This window comes from Aotus nancymaae, unplaced genomic scaffold (genome assembly GCF_030222135.1).
Source record: "Aotus nancymaae isolate 86718 unplaced genomic scaffold, 86718_ANA_hifiasm-v0.15.2.pri h1tg000009l, whole genome shotgun sequence".
In the NCBI taxonomy this organism is placed as follows: Eukaryota; Metazoa; Chordata; class Mammalia; order Primates; family Aotidae; genus Aotus; species Aotus nancymaae.
In genome coordinates this window covers 15,484,542-15,502,907 of record NW_026988420.1, presented here as the reverse complement: position 1 = coordinate 15,502,907, position 18,366 = coordinate 15,484,542, and the positions used below count along the sequence as shown (strand labels likewise).

Below are 18,366 nucleotides of genomic sequence, written 5' to 3'. Positions count from 1 at the left end.
CAGCTTTATAGTGCTTTCTTCTGGGCAAAGTATTATAAATCGTCTCTTTAGGTAAAAATATTTTTTAATTCTTTTATTCTTTGCCCTAATTCTCCACTTTTAAAAAGCCCTATTTTAATCAAGATATAAAAGTATAACTATATTGTTTGGAGACTTAGTGACATTGACCAGAAGAACTAAAAGCAAAAACTTTTGGAAGTGTCTCTGGGCTGGGGTAAGGAGTGAGGGGTATGAAGCAGGATCTCATGGACTTTCTTTCAGGCCTTCTGTGATCTCTTACTTTATTTTCACTATGTAGGATTTGGATATAATTTTTAAATTAACTTAATTTCCTGTTTTATCAATAATTTTTATATGTGCTGCCTTGACTACTCTTTACATTTAGTCAAGATGTAAACATACATATGTACAAATAAATACATGTACTTTCTCTAGGTACATACTTTTGGAATTATAAACAAAAAGTATTTGAGGTCTGGGCAGGGTGGCTTATGCCTATAATCTCAGCACTTTCAGAAGCCAAGGTGGGCAAGATCATTTGAGCCCAGGAGTTTGAGACCAGCCTGGGCAACACAACGAAGGCCCAACTCCACCAAAAAAATACAAAAAAAATTAGCTGGTCATGGTGGTGGCATGCCTGTAGTCTCAGCGACTTGAAAGCCTGAGGTGGGAGGATCACTTGAGCCTAGGAGGCAGAGGCTGCAGTGAGCTGTGATCATGCCACTGCGATCCAGCCTGGGTAACAGAGCATGACCCCGTGTCAAAAGAAAAAAAGATAAAAAAAGTGTTTGGGAAAAAAAGAAACCCATTTTAACTATTAGCCTTTCACCATGGAAGATCTTGGAAGGAACCCATCTCCTCCCTCATTTGGACCAAAAACTGTGTCCAGGGTGCTGAGTTGCCTACTAACTAGATAGAGACTCCCCAAGGCAAAGTCTCTATCCTTCTTTCCTAGTATTCATTTCATTTACTGTGACATAATACGTACTTGAATGTCAACATTTATTTCTGGAGAAAGGGGATCTCTTCTGATGTATCCTTGAAGATTATACTTTCTAAATGTCTAAATTGACATCGCAGATGACATTATCCTTCCAGAACAAAAAATTGATTAATTCTACTTGCAGATTCCTCTGATTCTCTGATGTATTGGAGAGTGAAGATGCCCATGGTCACTTGGTCACAGACCAAGCATGGCAGAGACTCACTAAGGCTTCCTGTTACCAGCAGCCAGCTGCTCTTGGAATACGGGTAGAAACAGTATGGCATGGTGCAAAGGCTCATTTGGGGATCAAATGTTGTTCTGCCACTGATCTAGGTTTACCTTCCCTGAGTCTTAGTTTCTTTCACTTAAAATGGAACTTGTACTTGCCATATAGAGTTGTTTAAAGTACAGTAGGTATAGTATAAAATTCCTGACATACAGGAGCAGGAACCATGGGAGTTTTTATGTGATTGGAGAGAGGTTTGGGATATAGTTCTGTATGATGGAATGAATAAATACTATTGTTTCACAAAGCCTCAAAAATGTAATTTACACAATTTGTGTCCACTGGGAAAAACGTGTGTCTTTTAATTAGGAGATGAATGCACCATCTTTTCGTGTGGAGAGAGGAACAGACGGGAAAATGTTTCTCCATTACTACTCAGATAGAAGCGGTCTGTGCCACATTGTCCCAGGTATGGAAATGGCTTAGCTGGCCCCAGAGCTATGGGGCCTCTGAAGTGAGGAAAATTTCCCCACAGATTGTCCAGGATAGCTAATAGCTGGCTATAGGTAAGAAGTTAAAACTCTCTTAGAATGTGTGATTTTATATCATCTTGACCATTGCTCCCAAAGTCCTTGAGCTTTTTTAAAGTAAGTTTCCAAAATTCCACAAAAAGGGATAATTTGTATTTTTCTTTCAACATTTTAAATTATACAGTTTTCACATAGTTGTGATAATTCTGCATATATTGTGTCAGCTCTTTATTTGCATTTAGCATTGTAGAAAAAGCATGTTTCCACGTTTTCACAGTCTTTAAAACCACATATTAAATGGCCAAATGATATTCCATATTGTAATTATCTTAACTAATCTCCTATTATTAAACTTTCCATTGATACTAATCTTTTGCTATTGTAAACAATGCTATCGTGAACATCTTCATCCATGCTTTTCCTATATTTTGTATATAACCCTGGGATAGATTCCCAGAGGAACACTTTTTAAAACTTGATCCTTAATGCTTTTACAACTGGATTTTGCTTACATTACCTCTAGAATTTGTGTGTTTAATCAGTTAAATGCCTACCTGAAATAACAAACAAATGAGTCGATGCCAAACTAGAAATTAAAGTGGCATGGATATATTTAGTATCCAAACATGTATAACTTCAGTCTCTGCATATTTTTATTTAGTTGTCACTGATACCTGATTTAAAGCAGGGCCTGGGCTTGGCAAACATCAGAATATTCATCAGAGGTTTTGCAACTTGATTATTTTATGATTTTTGATGATACAATTGCCTTTGGCCATCCCTCGACAATAGTGTCATTCTGCTGCAGGTATCATTGAGGCTGTGGCCAAAGACTTCTTTGACATTGATGTAACCATGGACATTCTTGATATGAATGAAGAAGTGGAGAGGACAGGGAAGAAGGAGCATGTTGTGTTTCTGATTGTACAAAAGGCTCGCGGGAAGATGAGAAAGACAAAGACAAACAGGTTACAAGACAATCAGGGCATCGAGAGAGACCAAGAGGTACTGGGTTTGCTATGCCTTTAGAAAGCACAGTTGCCCTTAAGTTGAGCTACCAGTCTTGGAACAATCTATGCAAATGACAGAATCAACTGGACCTTCTGTTTTTTGTTTTTGTTTTTTAAATTTTGCTTTAAGTTCTGGGATACATGTGTTGAACATGCAGGTTTTTGTTAAATAGGTATATATGTGCCATGTGGTTTGCTGTACCTATCAACCCATCATCTAGGTTTTAAGCCCTGCATGCATTAGGTATTTATCCTAATGTTCTCCCTCTCCCTCCCCCTGCCACCCCCTGACAGGCCCTGGTGTGTAATGCTCTCCTCCCTGTGTCCATGTGTTCTCACTGTTCAACTCCCACTTATGAATGTCTATGGCCATACCACTCTGAATGTGGCTGATTTTGGAAGTTAAGCAGGGTCGATCCTGGTTAGTACTTGGAAGGAAGACCAACTGGACTTTCTAATAGTGCAATCAAGGCAGAGTTTCTCAACTTTGGCACTATTGACATTTTGAACCAGATAATTCTTTGTTGTTGATGGGTTGTCTTTTACATTACAGTATGTTTAGCAGCATTCCTGGTCTTTTCCTACTAGGTGCTGGTAGAACCTCGTCCCCTCATTTGTGGCAAAAAAATTGCATACATATATATGTCTCCTGGCATTGCCAAGTGTCTGCATAGTCAGGGTAATGGGTAAAATCATTCCCAGTTGAGAATTGCCGGGTTAAGGTTAGCTGGATATACACTGGGAAGCTTTCTGGGATGTACCTGAGCGTGGAAAATTTTCACCTATAAGAATAACTGGCTGGGTGCAGTGGCTCATGCCTATAATCCCAGCACTTTGGGAGGCTGAGGCAGATGGATCATAAGGTCAGGAGTTCGGGACCAGCCTGGCCAACATGGTGAAACCCCATCTCTACTAAAAATACAAAAAATTAGCTTGGCATTGTAGCATGCGCCTATAGTCCCAGCTACTCTGGAGGCTGAGGCAGGAGAATCACTTGAACCCAGGGGGCAGAGGTTGTGGTGAGTGGAGATCACACCACTGCACTCCAGCCTGGGCAACAGAGCTAGACTCCATCTCAAAAAAAAAGGGGGTGGGTTGAAATGTAAACTCAATGGCTTTGTTTTTTCAATCCTCCTCAAATAAATTGATCTTTCCAGTCTCCAGTGCCCACAGCTGGTTTCATAGGTCAACTCAAGACCCTGTAGTTGGCCACCTCAGTTGCAACTGGTCGGGTGACCATTACCTGCTTAGGTACCACGTATGTTAAGTGAACAGCTCTCCACGCACATAGCTTGTGGAAATACCCAGATTAGGATTCATCTGAGATTCCTTAGAGTATTTTCAAAGCCCATCTCAGAGTCTTTTCACTGCAGAATCTTCCACCACAGGAAGAAATGTTCAAGCATGATTTCTTGCCAGATACCATCCTAGTTCCCTCTTGAGATTTTCTAAAAAGTTATTGCTTTCTTTGATAGAGAAATAGCAGGAAGACTAATTTGATTGGAAAATATTGGGAACTCTAAAGTCTTGGTAGAATTGATCTTGTAAGCCCTCATGCTGTTCCTCTGGCCATGGATACACTTCCTTATCTAAAGATGAACCCCATCACAGCAAATGGGGTTTGTGCTTCTCCAGTCATGTGACCAGGTGCTTGTCTCCCTGCCATCTGCAGGCCTTCCAGTCAGCTCTTCTCAGAATGAAGGAGAAATATTTGAATATTTCTGCTTGTCCTGTGAAAAAATCCCACTGGGATGTTGTGAGAAGCATAGTCATGTTTGGAAAAGGTAAGTGAGTGGTTCTCCCACGCTCAGCTCTGATCTCAGAATGATTGCTTGGTTCTTAGGAGTAGCGGCCAGTGTACACTGATGGGGCCAAACCCTCTGCGATTATGATGGCACTCGTTTCAGCAAAGCTAGGATTTGTCAGCCATGGTTTTTAACTTTAAAATGTCAGGCTCTAATTGTCCTCCCATCGCCCCTCGTTATTTGTTCCGGGTGACATGGAGACACCATCTCCCCTGTCCTAGGAAAAAGTTTTTGGAGACACAACTGGAATCAGTCCCAACTAGTGACAGATGGAGAGAAGGAAGCTGAGCACTGATGTACCATCAGGAACGATGAATTTTCCACAGCTCCTGTTCGGCAGTCAGGCCTTCTCCATTGGGACACATTTCTGGACTGGAGATCTGTGGCTAATAACCCTAGTTGCCCAGCAAAGGACACTAGATCAAGAGCCAAGAAAGCAAGTTTCTGGCTCTGTGCCTAAGGAAGTATGTGACCCTGGACAGAGTCTCCATCTTCTCACTTGCAAACTGAGTATTAGCATTAGTCTTGCCTAAGTACTCCTGTGGGCACTGAGCTGGTCTAACGATTAGCACCTGACACCTGAGTCTGAATAAGGACTCTGATCAGCTGGGAGAAGAGAGTTAGGGTGCCCTGTGTCACGGCTCGGTGGCAGGTGACTCGAGTCTGGGATAAGGGAGTTAGGGTGCCCTGTGTCACAGATCAGTGGGCAGGTGACATGTTCTGGGAGAACCCTGCGTCACGGCTCAGTGGGACATGTGACACGCATCTGGGAGAAGGTCTGCAGGGCTCAAAGTGTTGCATTTTGCATCCTTCAAGCCGTGGCAAGTGAGTCAAACATGCAATTGACATCCTTTGTCTGGGAGATTTTCATATCAAAAAGGCTCCATTTCGAATCTCTAACCCCTGCCAAATAGGACTGTTGGTTAAATTTTCACGTGCCACCCAAAACTGTCAGTCTAAAAAGCTCCATGGCAAATGTCCCTGATGCTGGGCCTGGAGCACACGCTCTGCTCTGCTAGCTCATTGTCTGGCTGTCACCATTTCAATGCCGACTCTGTGTTCATGGCGAGACGTACTCAATTGGCCCAGAAACTCTTCAGCAGCGGGCAGAAACTTGGCAGGGGGCAGGAGCGCTTCTCAACCTGGTAGCAAGTTTTCTGTTTGTTTTAATTTGGAAGAAGAATTACCATGGCCATCTGGAGATGCTGAGGGAGCCCGTGCAAAGGAAGGGGGAATGCACTTCGCCTGTGAAACACTTAAGATACTATCCCTATCCCAAGCTCTGCTGTCTGCAAGGGTCGGGGAGGGAGTTGCTTCTCATCAGGAGTTTCTTTTTCTCTGTCCAGGGCATGTCGCGAATGCCTTTGAGCCAGTTTATCCTGAGAGACTCTGGATTGAAGAGAAGACGTTCTGCAATGCTTTTCCTTTCCACATTGTATTTGATGCATCAGTAAGAGACTCTTCCCTCTGTAGCTTGGAATTGGGGCTAAGCCAGGAAAGTGAGCATGATTTACAGTCTTTTATGAATCTATGAAGACGTTCAAGTCCCTGAGAAATTCCCAGGGCTTGAGAGACTAGGGTTTACCCTGGCAGGACCATTGATTTCCTTGTCATATTGTGATATCCTCCAGAAACCAGAATGTAGGATCTTTTTGATAGGGTAGAAAGGGAGGTTTGAACTAGTAAATGCATGGGAAAGTTTACCATTAGAAAAAAGGGAAAAAGGAAGTGATGCTAGAATTCACTACATAAAGAGACAACAGAATACAGTCAGTAGCAATGATAGGGTGGAATGCTACCCATGATCTCTTCCCATCCTTGTGACAACCATGTATGTCACCATCCCACTAAGCTTCACATTCTGCACCTTGAACATAGGGGAGAGGTCCACGTCAGCTCATGCCACTGCTCTGTGAGAGTTGTGAGTATAACCATTTAAGTTGGATTGTCAATCCATTTCCATGGATAAAATATATGTCAACTGAATTAATTATGAACTCACTTAAAGGACACCTATTTTACTTCTTCTTTCTGTGTATTCACTGGAGATAGCAGTGAAAGGCATCTCCCCACCCCTTTGATGGATTTCTTCACCTAGGCCTGGGTGTTACATCCAATGCTGCAGAATTTTCTAGTTTCTTCATTAGTAATTGAGAGAGAGTGAGAGACAGAGTTGTCTCAGAGAGCTATGGAGGAACTGTTAGCCCAATAGAGAGCTGTAACATTTCTCTTTAGTCAGAAATAAGCCTCTGAGCACTCTTGTACTATTCTTTCCTCTTTCAGACATTAGCACAGATTTGATTGATTCAAAAAACTTATTACTTCCATGTTGTTGATTCCATTACTGACCCCCTTTCCCCATAGTGAGCCACAGAACATGGCTAAAATGTTATTTCCAAGGGGAAGTTTATGGGGAGAGGGGGTTGCTTTCTATTTCTCAGTCTTAATCTGTCCTCTGTGGATAGCTGCAGGTCAAGCAAGCCGGAGTGAACATTCAGAAGTATGTACCAGGACTCCAAACCCAGAAGATTCAACTGAATGAGTATTTCTCCATCATTCATCCTCAAATTACCTTCAACATTTTCAGCATCCGCAAATTTATCAACAGTCAATTTGTCCTGAAGACGCGAAGAGAAATGATGCCTGCAGCATGGCAAAGTCAGCCCACACTCAAACTTCGAGGTAATCACTCACTCCTTTCCTGTTGCTCCATGCCTGCTTGGAAGATTGATCAGAAAGGCAAGAGGCAGCTTTCCAGGTTCCCAAAAAGTGGGGTAGGGGCTATGTTGAGAGCACATTTTCTTTGTACAGACATTTCCACTTGACTTGACCTATAAACAATATATTTTATTTCCTCAACTATCTCTGGTTTAGACATAAATAAACTATATGTGTAATATAGTTATATGTATATATAACTATAAAATTATATGTGTTATATAATTATAAAATTCTGATCTGTTACCAACATTTTCAGAATGCATTAGGTACTATTGGTATTAATTTAATTTAATTAATTTAATTTATATAGCAACGTGATCATCTCACTATTAGTAGCACACACATTTTGTTTTTAATTGTAGTAAAATTTACACATCATAAAATTTACCATTTTAATCGTTTTTAAATGTACAGCTCATTGGTATTAAGCACATTCACAAGTTGTATTACTTTTACTAACATCCATCTCCAGAACTTTTTCATATTGTGCAAAACTGAAACTCTGTACCTATTAAACAATAACTCCTCTTTTGTCCTTCCTCTAGTCCCTGGCAGCCAGCATTCTACCTTCTGTTCCCATGAATTTGACTACTCTAGATACCTCATATAAGTGGAATCATACAGTACCTGTCCTTTTGTGACTGGCCTATTTCAATTAGTATAATGTCTTTAAAGTTTATCCAGACTGTAGTATGTGTCAGAATTTCCTTCCTTTTTAAGGCTGAATAATATTCAATTGTATGAATAGACAACATTTTCTGTATCCATTCACCCATCGTTGGACCCTGGGTTTCTTCTAACACTTGGCTACTGTGAATAATATTACTATAAATATTTTTGCCTCTCTGAGTCCCTGCCATCATTTCTTTTGATTGTATATCCAGAAGTGTCATTGCTGGATCATATGGATTTATTAAAATTAGGAACTGCCATACTTATTTTCATAGTGGCTGCTCTATTTTACATTCCCATCAAAAGTGCACAAGTGTTCCAATTTCTCCACATCCTCATGAACACTTATTATTGTCCACTTTAAAAAAAATTAATAGCCATCTTAATAGGTGTGAGGTGCTATCTTATTGTGGTTTTGATTTGTATTTCCCTAATGATTAGTGATATTGAATATCTTTTCATGTGCTTATTGGCCATTTCTACTTACTCTTCAGAAAAATGTCTATTCAAGTGTTCTGTTCATTTTAAATTGGGTTGTTTGCTTTTGTGGTTGAGTTGTAGAATTTCTAATATATTGTATATTAACCTCTTATCAGATATATAATCTGCAACTATATTCTCCCATTCTTTGTGTTACCTTTTCACTGTTGGTTGTGTCCTCTGATGCACAAAAGATTTGAATTTTTATGAAATCCAATTTATCTATTTTCTCTTTTGTTGCCAGTGATTTTGGTGTCATATCTAGGAAATTGTTGCCAAATCTGATATCATGAAACTTTTCCGCTGTGTTTTCTTTTAAGACTTTTATAGTTTTAGCTCTTACATTTAGGTCTTTGATTCATTTTGAGCAAATTTTTGTTTATGGCATGAAAGGGCACACATTTTGAGCTGTCTTTCTATTAGAGGTATGATTAGGTATTCCAGGGATAAGCACAGGCAGAGCTGGGGGAACGTCCAAGAAGGGAATGAGATGTTCTGGGAACCCAAGTGAGGTGTAGAGTGGAGTGATGGGAGAGAAGGCTGGCAAGATGAGGACTTGAACTCTGTAGTACAGTTGGAAACATGCTGAAGTGTTTGCCATGATCAGATTTGACATTTAGAATGATCACTCTGGAGATGTGTGAAGGATCGATCAGAGTGTAGAGAAAATGGATCCTGGGAGGCCAGATGGAAGCCGCTTCTGGAGTACAGGAGAGAAGCTCTAAGCTGCTAAACTCCAGTCATGGCACTGGAGTGGCAATTGGAGGATAGACTCATAAGATAATTAAGGCAGGACTTGATGACTGCATGTGGGGAATTTTTAGGATAATTATTAGCTTCCTTGCTTGGGTAACTGGGTGATGAAGGTGCAATTAACTGGAAAAAGGGCATGATATAACGTCCTTGAGGCAGGGATTTTTGTCAGTTTGAGTCACTGCTGTATCCTCAATGCTGAAAAAACAGTGTGTCTGGCTAATTGTAGGGACTAACTACATATGTAATGAAAGAACTAATAGAAAGAGAGATTTGTAGAGGGTGTTGAAGATAAGTTCAGTGCAGATATCCATGAACAAACACCTAATAGGGAGCACAGAAGGAAAAAAACATTGTTCATGGAGGTATTGTCACAATCACCCTAGAGGGGATTTTGGCAATATGTATCAAAAGCCTTAAAAATGAGCATATTCTTTGTCTAAGTAACCCATGTCTAAGAATATATCTTTTAACTAACTAACTGTAACTATACACAAAGATTGCCTCAAGCTTTCATCACAATGTTGTTCATACAATGATAAGCTAGATGTAATATAATCAATACTAGCTTATTATTTATTAACATACAGTATGAGCAAGGCAAACAGCAAAAATTAAGATGCATATCTATGTTTAATACTATGAAATAATATGTTATAGATTTTAAGTGAAAAATTCAGATTATGAAAAGAAGATGCCATGTAATCCCTCTTTTTTTTTGTAAAACAAAGATATACTCCAAAATATTAACAGTAATTATCTGTGAGGTGTGATTGTGGGTGATTTTTACTATTTTCTTTCACTTTTTTTTTGTTTTCTGCAATGAATATGTACTGCTTTTACAATAAGATAACAAACATCTATTTTTAAAGAAATACACATCTCGAGTTCAGGAAGCAAGTTTTCTCTGGAAATTCAGATTCATAGTCAGCGTGTGTAGGATGCAGTTATGTGACGCTAACCGAGAATACCAAGACAGAACCCTCAGGAACACTAATGTTTAAGGAATGAGATTAAAATAATGTAAATAAAAATTCAAAGCATTAGGGGAAATCTCAGAGAGAAAGCAGTGTCAGAGAAGTCCTAGGAAGTGAGATTTCAGGAAGGAGGGTCTGGTTAACATCATCAAACAGCAGAAGGACTAAGTAAAAAAAAAGGCCAAGAAACTTGTTTTAACATCAGTAGCATGGAGGCCATTGATAGATGGGAGCCACCTCAAAGTAGGCAATAGACCAAGCTGCTAGGAAGAGGGGAGATGAGTAAGTGGAGACAGAAAATGTACATAACTCTCAGGGACCTTCAGTGAAAGAGAAGGAGCTTGACTGTGCAGTAGCTAGAAGTGCATGGTGTGGGAGATGATTGGTTGCCCAGCGAGCTCATCTCAGCCCCTGCTGGTGACATAATCTTATTGTTGCATTTCTCTTCATGATGGCAAGGCCAGATGATCTGGATGGAGTCCATGCAGTGCATGGTGTACCTGTGTTCTCCAAAGCTCCACAGCCTGCAAGAGCTGGAAGAATGCAATATGCATCTTTCTGACATCGCCCTCCATGACACCACCAGGGATCTCATCCTCCTGAACCAGCAGCGGCTGGCTGAGATGGAGCTGTCCAACCAGCTGGAGAGGAAGAAGGAGGAGCTGCGGGTCCTCTCCAAGCACTTGGCCATCGAAAAGGAGAAAACAGAGACTTTGCTTTATGCCATGCTGCCCAAACACGTGGCCAACCAGCTGAGGGAGGGCAAAAAGGTGGCTGCAGGTAAGGCACCGTTTCCTGCACAGGGACCTCTGAGCAGAGGGTGGTATGTCTTAGTGGTCAGGGGCACAGGTTTGAAACCAGACAGAAGTGGTTTTGAATTCTGGCTCTGTCACTTGTAAGTGACATGATCTTGGGCTAATTACTCCACCTGCATATCCTCAGCTTTGTTCTCTCTACATTGATAATAATAAAAATATTACAGGAGTGAAACATGAATTATATAAAAATGGTTGTCAACTACACATACATTAAGTTCTCTCAGAATTTAAGGATGTGTCCTGAGATTGGCCTCATTACTCAGTGACAATGAGTAGGGTTCTTAACTATAACTAGAAATAATACACTCGCACACTAGTTAAATCACAGGGTTCCTCTGAGGACTGTTCTGGGACAGTACACTATTTACAGAGGCAGGGATTTCGTGTTTACCCTGAACTCACTTTCCGTTTGTCACGGGACTGTGTTCATTCACCAGATGCATCTGGTGAGCTTACTCTGTGTCAGGGTGCTCTTCCAGATCTGGGCACACAGAGGAGTTTACAGCCTTGTGATTTTATTAGATATATGCAGAGTAAGTTAATGGGGGTGGGAATGACCAAAGGAAAAGAAATTCATTTGCATTAAAAAGCAATTATTGTGCTGGGATCCGTGTTAGACATTTAACGTGTGCTGTTTCATTAATTTTTCTCAAAATTAATGAGGGAGGTGTTGTCCATATAATATTGCTAAGCAAACTGACATTCAGCACAGCTGACAAATGAAAGAGCTGGAAACTAACTGCGTTAAGGCCATCTAACTACAAAATCCACACTCTTTCCATCACATAAGGTGCTATGGTGACATAGGGACAAGGAAAGTAATAATAAATAGGTAGGTGTCATGAGAGAAAGAGATAGGGGGCAGGTTTGAGTTGTGAAGGCGCCTATCAAAAGTGTGAGTCACTTGAGTTGGGCCTTGAGGCTGAATTTCAGCAAGCAAAGAGGAAAAAGGAATCAGCAGGATTTCCTCACTGACCAGGTGGGGAAGGTAAGACAGAGGAGGCAGGCATGGGTCTGAGGCTTCTTGCATGGAAAAATGGGCTGCTTTATCCTTAAGACAGGGCCAGAAACAAGAGCAGGGTTGGAGAGAATGACAAGATCCATTTTAGAACCATTGAGTTTGAGATGTCTGTGCCACATAGCATGATCAGAGGTAGGAATCTTAGAGAGCTCACGGGAACATTGTGGCATGGAGCTACACACCTGGGGGTTATTGCAATGTGGGCAGGGTTAATCATAGACTCTGTGAATAGGGGATAAGATCACCTAGAGGGCAGGGAGTGAGAAGAGAGTGGAGTATTACTCCTTAGGGAACATCTACTACTTAAGAAGGTTGAGAAGCCAAGGAAAGATGTAAAACGAGGAGATCAGAAAGGTAGGAGGAATATGAAGAGAGAATGATAGCCAGAAGCCAAGGAGAAGAGAAAGTTCCACGAAGGGGAAATTACCACCAGAGGTGTAATTGACATAGAAGGCACCCAGCTGCATTCAAGGAGTCATCAATTTATTCACTCAATATTTATTGAACATCTACTGTGTGCCAGGCCCTGCTTTAGGGGCTTGGGATACAGCAGAGATCTAAACTGAGAGTCTCCCATCTCATGGAGCTTTGTATTCCAGTGGGGAGGCCAGTGATAACCAAATAAACCATTCCATACAAAATATCATGCCACATGGCTATGGAGTGGGTGGAAGAGGACAGCCAGTCTAGGGGCTATTTTATATAGGGTGGTGAAGAGAGTTCTCACTGAGTTGGTTACATTTGAAATGTGAGTGACAGGCTCTGTAGATATTTGAGAAAAATGTCAGGCAGAGAAAACACCTCTTTCCTTAGGTGTAGAAGCCCAAAGGCAGGAGGTACTTGGCATACTGGAGAAACCACATGAGGCCAGTGTGGCCAGAGTGGAGGGAGCCAGAGGGGCATGGGGTCAGAGACGTGGCAGGGACAGAGGTGGGGATGGTCCCCTCTGTAGGCCACGGCAAGGACTTTGGATTGCATTCTAAGAATAATGGAAGTCATGCAAGATTTGGGGTTGAAGCGTGGGAGATCTGACTTAAACAGGGCATCTGGCTGCTATGTGGAAGGCGGCATGAATGGGAGCCAAGGTAGAATCAGGGGCATGATTTAGGAGCAATTGTTGAGGACAAGGTAGCTTCCCTGCCATACAAAGACGGGGACCCACTGTTTCACAGTGACCAGTCTCTGTCAGCTCTGTCCCCAGGTCTCCTGTAGCTCAGGCTCTGCTTGGCCCACTTGCTAGGGGCCCTTTCTGTCCTCCCACTGCACTGGTCATATCTTACTAGAAGCATTTGTTCACTCGTGTGTCTCCTTCATTAGACTGGGGGCTCCTTAGGGGCGAGGGCCTGGTCTGCTTGCCCCCTGTGATATGATTCTCCTAGTATGACTAGCTTGCAGTGGGCACTCAGTAAACGTGTGTTGAGTGATGCCGAATTGGGAATGGCATCCAGCTCCTTTTTCTTCAAGGCACAGGCAGGTTTGATTCTCAAATGGCCTCTGAATCCAGAATTCACGGACTAATTAGTCTGTCTCCTTGATTCTCACTGATACCTGGTTTCTGTTGTAGGAGAATTTAAAAGCTGCACAATCCTTTTCAGCGATGTGGTGACATTTACCAACATCTGTGCTGCCTGTGAACCTATACAGATAGTGAACATGCTGAACTCCATGTACTCCAAGTTTGACAGATTAACCAACGTGCACGCGGTCTATAAAGTAAGAGTCTGTGCAGTGTTGGGTGTTTCACAGTGTGCTCATGCAGGGCGAGTGCTTGATTCTAAGACTCCCTTTGCCTCTGTCTGGCCCTGGACTGGGGTTTGGTGTGGATGAGTATAGGGTCAGAAAATAAGAGCCGAAAGGGAATTGGATGTATTTTAGGAATTCTAGTTTTCAGGAATTCTCTTACAATATCTTACAATACTCAGTGCTAAGATAGTACTCTGGTGCCCTTGAGGGGCAAACACTGTTTTCCAAGAGCTTAATGGTTCTCCTACTCCTAAATTCCACAGAAAGTCGAATCCAAACAATGTGTTATCCCATATGTAGCATCACATGACTACCCCAGGAGCTTCCTCTTCTCTGGGATTCGTTTCCACCAAAAGCAGACAGGCCTTTGGCTCTCTCATGGATGTTTCCTGAGTCCCTTTCCTTCTCACTTCCTCCCTGATGCTCCTCATACCCTTAGCAAAGAATCCCCAACTTTAATATAGGCCCTTTGTCAATATATGGAAAATGGAAAAAAGCACAGTGACATGTTTAGTGCATTAAGGAAAACCCTCTGAATACCTGTTTTTTTCCCTGACAGGTAGAAACAATTGGAGATGCTTATATGGTGGTAGGAGGTGTACCAGTGCCTGTTGGAAGCCATGCTCAAAGAGTGGCTAATTTTGCCTTGGGAATGAGGATTTCTGCAAAGGAAGTGATGAATCCTGTTACTAGAGAACCCATCCAGGTAGAGAGCAACTGTGTAGTTGGCTTAATGCCACACATCTCACACATAAAAGTAGAATTCTACTTATATGCTTAGGTGATTACTGGGTACGTTGCCATCATTAAAATGGGTAATTTATCCTAACCCTTTTCTTCTCTTGCATATGTTCCTAATAGAGATATTCCTAAGGCTGCTATAGTCTAAACTTTTCTCAAATTTCAGAGGAGCTGTGGTGCTCAAGGTTTTCCTATGGTTGACTGCAAGCTTCCTTTGTTGGTGATTTAGGACAGTGCTGAGCAGTTCCTCCTGGTTACCTAGCAGGGTTCATTCCATCTTAAAAACCAGCTTATTTATAATTCCTGCTTTTTTGTTCAAGAATTTCAACAAGTGGTTCAGGTTTACTTAGCAGCCAACTTTTCCTGCTTAGAAAACTGTGTCTCCAACATGCCATCTGACAGGTTCAGAACTCAGGCTGAGGTGTGAAGCTGCCTGCAGTCAGCAGGCCAGGCACTGTGATGCCGTAAGATATTCAGAATGGCTTTCCTTCCACCACGTGGCCACTAGCGAGACATCTGCTCGCCTTTCTCACAGGAAGGTATACTTCCAAGTCTGGAAGTTTATTCACACTCTAAAAGTTGAACAGTTTTAGAGATAAAAAATGAACGTCCTCTTCTGCTAGCTCAGCAGATCCTAACTCTCCCGGGATGGCTGAGAACCCCATCTCTCTGCCTTTTATCTCTAGATCCTTTCCCTGCTATTGTCAGTCAGAAACTCAAAATAAACTGGTCAACTCAAAATAAACAAAGCCAATTATAAGATGGAATATAATTTGTCCACATTATAAACTTTTTACAGGAGATTCTGAAAATATGCTCCACTCACCCTGACCATGGTGAGTTAGAAGCTGAGAAGCAGTGTAGATCATGGCTGCAGCGTTCACTGTAGCCTTCTAAGTAAAAGCTGGTCTTAGTCACAAGAACAAGACAGCTGCCATAATGACTCATTGCAAACACACATTGTGCATCAGTGAAATAAAAATCCAATATAATAAATAAAAAATCAGGATGGGAGGTAATGAGGGAAGAGATAAAGAAGGTTAGATAAGAGGTAAATGTTTCAGTTAAGGCACCCTCATGTAAGCCACTCGTGAAAAAATACAAATATATGGTTGTGTAAATGGAAAGTGTAGTGTGTGTGTGTGTGTGTGTGTGTATAAAAGGGGCGTAGCACCAGAGATGAAAATAATGCTATACCAATAAGAATGAAATTAGACAATTAATTCTGGTAAACTCTGAAGGTGGATTTACCATGAAAAAAAAAAAGGAAAGGATGTTAGCAATTCCAATGTAAGACTATGGACATAATTAGAAGCATCATTAAATACTCACTAGAACAGCATATCACATGGGTTTATTCAAGGATGTAGGGAAAAGAACTGGAAACATTTTCTCTTTTACAGAATTATGCTGCCATTTCTACACTTTAAAAATTATTACGCACTGCGATATTCTATTCTTTTATTCATATAGCTGTAATATACATTTACTGAGGTCCATCCATGCATGAGACAGTATTACTAGGTGCTTTGAAGAGTTCAGATAATCCTCTATTCCTAGAGAAATTTACAATTTTACTTCGAGGAGAAGAAAATCTAGCTAGCAAAAACCACAAGTAATCTGATTAGGATGTAGAAAGCTGCAATAGACCGTTGTTCCCATGCTGGTAGTTTTCTTTTCCCCCCACCAGAGAGCAAAGGAATCAAAATAAACTTAATTCCAGGAAGTGGCAAGTCCTTTCAAAGAGAAGACATCCATAATTGCATTCATTCAATCCTGGCAGGGCAGCAGAAGAAGTAATCCACCAGAAGTGAGGGTAGGGATAAGCCCATTTAAATTTTAGGGAATTTTTAATGGTCACAGGGCTGAAACAACATGTTAGAATCCCGAAGAGCCCAGCCACAGAGTCTGTACGCATCTACCACTCTTTCTCATAGGCCAAGTGCAGAGGTTTAGTCAGCCAAAGACTAGGACGGGAGAGGAGAGCTGAGAGAGCTCCCCAGTCCCTGGGGCCCTTGGGGCCTTTCCCAGATGCGAAGCAGTGGCCCATTAAAAGCTAGTGTTGAGTAAGAGAACTGAGAGAACTCCACCTGAAGTACTTTTGGTCTCCACCAAGTACACTACGATAACCTTTTGAAGTCTGGGGGCAAGGATGAATGGCAGAGAAAAATTTCCCAAGGTGCAGAGAGCCAGGGTAGGACTGAAGAGCAAACAGACTTCTGAAAATCTCACTGTTGGATTATAATGCAGAAGGAGATCTCCCAAAACTCCAAGAGCTGGTGGATTGGCTTTACAGCATTCAAGGTCCTCAGAGCCTTGCTGGTGCTCAGATTCTAAGCTCTGCTGTACTGAAAGTTCTGATTCAGACTTCATAATATTTGAAACCAGTGGTGCATGGAATATACCAATATTTCTGGAAGAGCCCAGATCCAACTCAAATATAGATTAGATTTACTTACTCTCCATTCCAGCAGCCTGATTCTGAAGGGATGTAACATTTTCTGGGGGATAAATATCATCTACTTCAGTCTCTACTGTATTTTCACACACAACATGGATCATTCAATTAAATAATGAAAAATATGAGACGTAAGAAGAAACAAGAAAATGGTAATATAGTGGATAGCCAATAGAGAAAATAGTCAATAGAAGCAGGTCCAGAGATAGCCTAGATATTGGAATTATCAGATAGGATCTTTAAAATAAGTCTGATAAATATTTTAAAGGGTCTATAAGAAAAGGGCAAAACAAGTGTGAAGATATAGGAAATACATACACACTGCCTATATTTACATCTATCTCTATATCTATTTCCAATAGAAAATGATATCAGAAATCAGAAGTGAGAAACTCATTTTATGGGCTTAACAAAGACTAGACACAATAGAGGGAAAAAATTCAGGGAATTTGAAGACAGAGAAATAGAAATCATCCAAGCTAAAATGCAAAGAAGAAAACAGGGTGAAAAAAGGGAAGAAGACTTTTTTCTAGAGCTAAGGACAATGTCAAATGGACTCCCATATATGTAACTGAAATGCTAGAAGGAGAACAGAGTGAGAGTGGGTAAGAAGAAATATTTGAAGAAATAATAGTTGAGAATTTTTAGACATGGATAAAGGATATCAACGCACATATCCAGAGCTCAGCTAACTCAAGCAGAATAAATACAAAGACAACCACTTCTAGTTAAAGTATACCAAAAACCCTACCCAGTGCACTAAGGCAAGAAGAAGACATATAAGAAGTTAAGCCTGGAAATGAATGAAGAAATAAAATTATCATTATTCACAGAACAAATAATGGTGCACTTAGAAAACCTTATAGAAACTACAAGAAGTACAACAAAGCATTGTACAAACTGCAAGATCTAATAAATGAATTTAGCAAGGTCATAGGAAAAATACAGGAAAATTAATTAAATGTTTACATACTAAGGACAAAAAATTGAAAAATGAAATAAAAAGAAAATAAAATTATTTAAATTTCTAGGAATAAATCTAACAAAAGATATATATGACTTCTATGCTTAAACCTACAAGATATTGCTTAGGGAAATTAAAGAAGACCTAATTAAATAGAGAGATATATCATATTCATTATCAGAAAACTTGGTATATTTAAGCTGTTTATTTTTCCCAAATTGATGTATAGATTCAATAGAATGCCAATCAAAATCCCTGCAGGCTTCTTAGGAAATATTCACAAGTTGATTTAAAAAATATGTATGGAAATTTAAAGAATCTAGAGTAACCCGAACAATCTTAGAAAACAACAAAATTGGAGGATGTACACAACTAATTTTAAGACTTAACTTAAAGCGACAGTAAAAAAAATACAGAGTGAGATTGGGAGGAGAACAGACAGACCACTGGAGCAGCCCAGAG

At 40.7% G+C, this 18,366-nt stretch overlaps 2 protein-coding genes across 2 annotated transcripts in view; one reads left to right on the top strand and one right to left on the bottom strand.

The window, feature by feature from the left end:
* RNASEH2B (ribonuclease H2 subunit B) overlaps positions 1–18,366 on the bottom strand; it is a 139,427-nt gene that overhangs the window by 12,558 nt on the left and 108,503 nt on the right. The gene's annotated exons all lie outside the window — the stretch shown is intronic.
* Positions 1–18,366, top strand: part of LOC105726699 (guanylate cyclase soluble subunit beta-2) — a 68,959-nt gene that overhangs the window by 33,012 nt on the left and 17,581 nt on the right. Inside the window, exons 5-12 of the mRNA XM_012466231.2 lie at positions 1,581–1,680; positions 2,550–2,746; positions 4,424–4,535; positions 5,903–6,006; positions 7,022–7,238; positions 10,619–10,939; positions 13,563–13,711; positions 14,301–14,447. Coding sequence (XP_012321654.2) covers positions 1,581–1,680; positions 2,550–2,746; positions 4,424–4,535; positions 5,903–6,006; positions 7,022–7,238; positions 10,619–10,939; positions 13,563–13,711; positions 14,301–14,447 — 1,347 coding nt within the window. The remainder of the gene's footprint in view (positions 1–1,580; positions 1,681–2,549; positions 2,747–4,423; positions 4,536–5,902; positions 6,007–7,021; positions 7,239–10,618; positions 10,940–13,562; positions 13,712–14,300; positions 14,448–18,366) is intronic.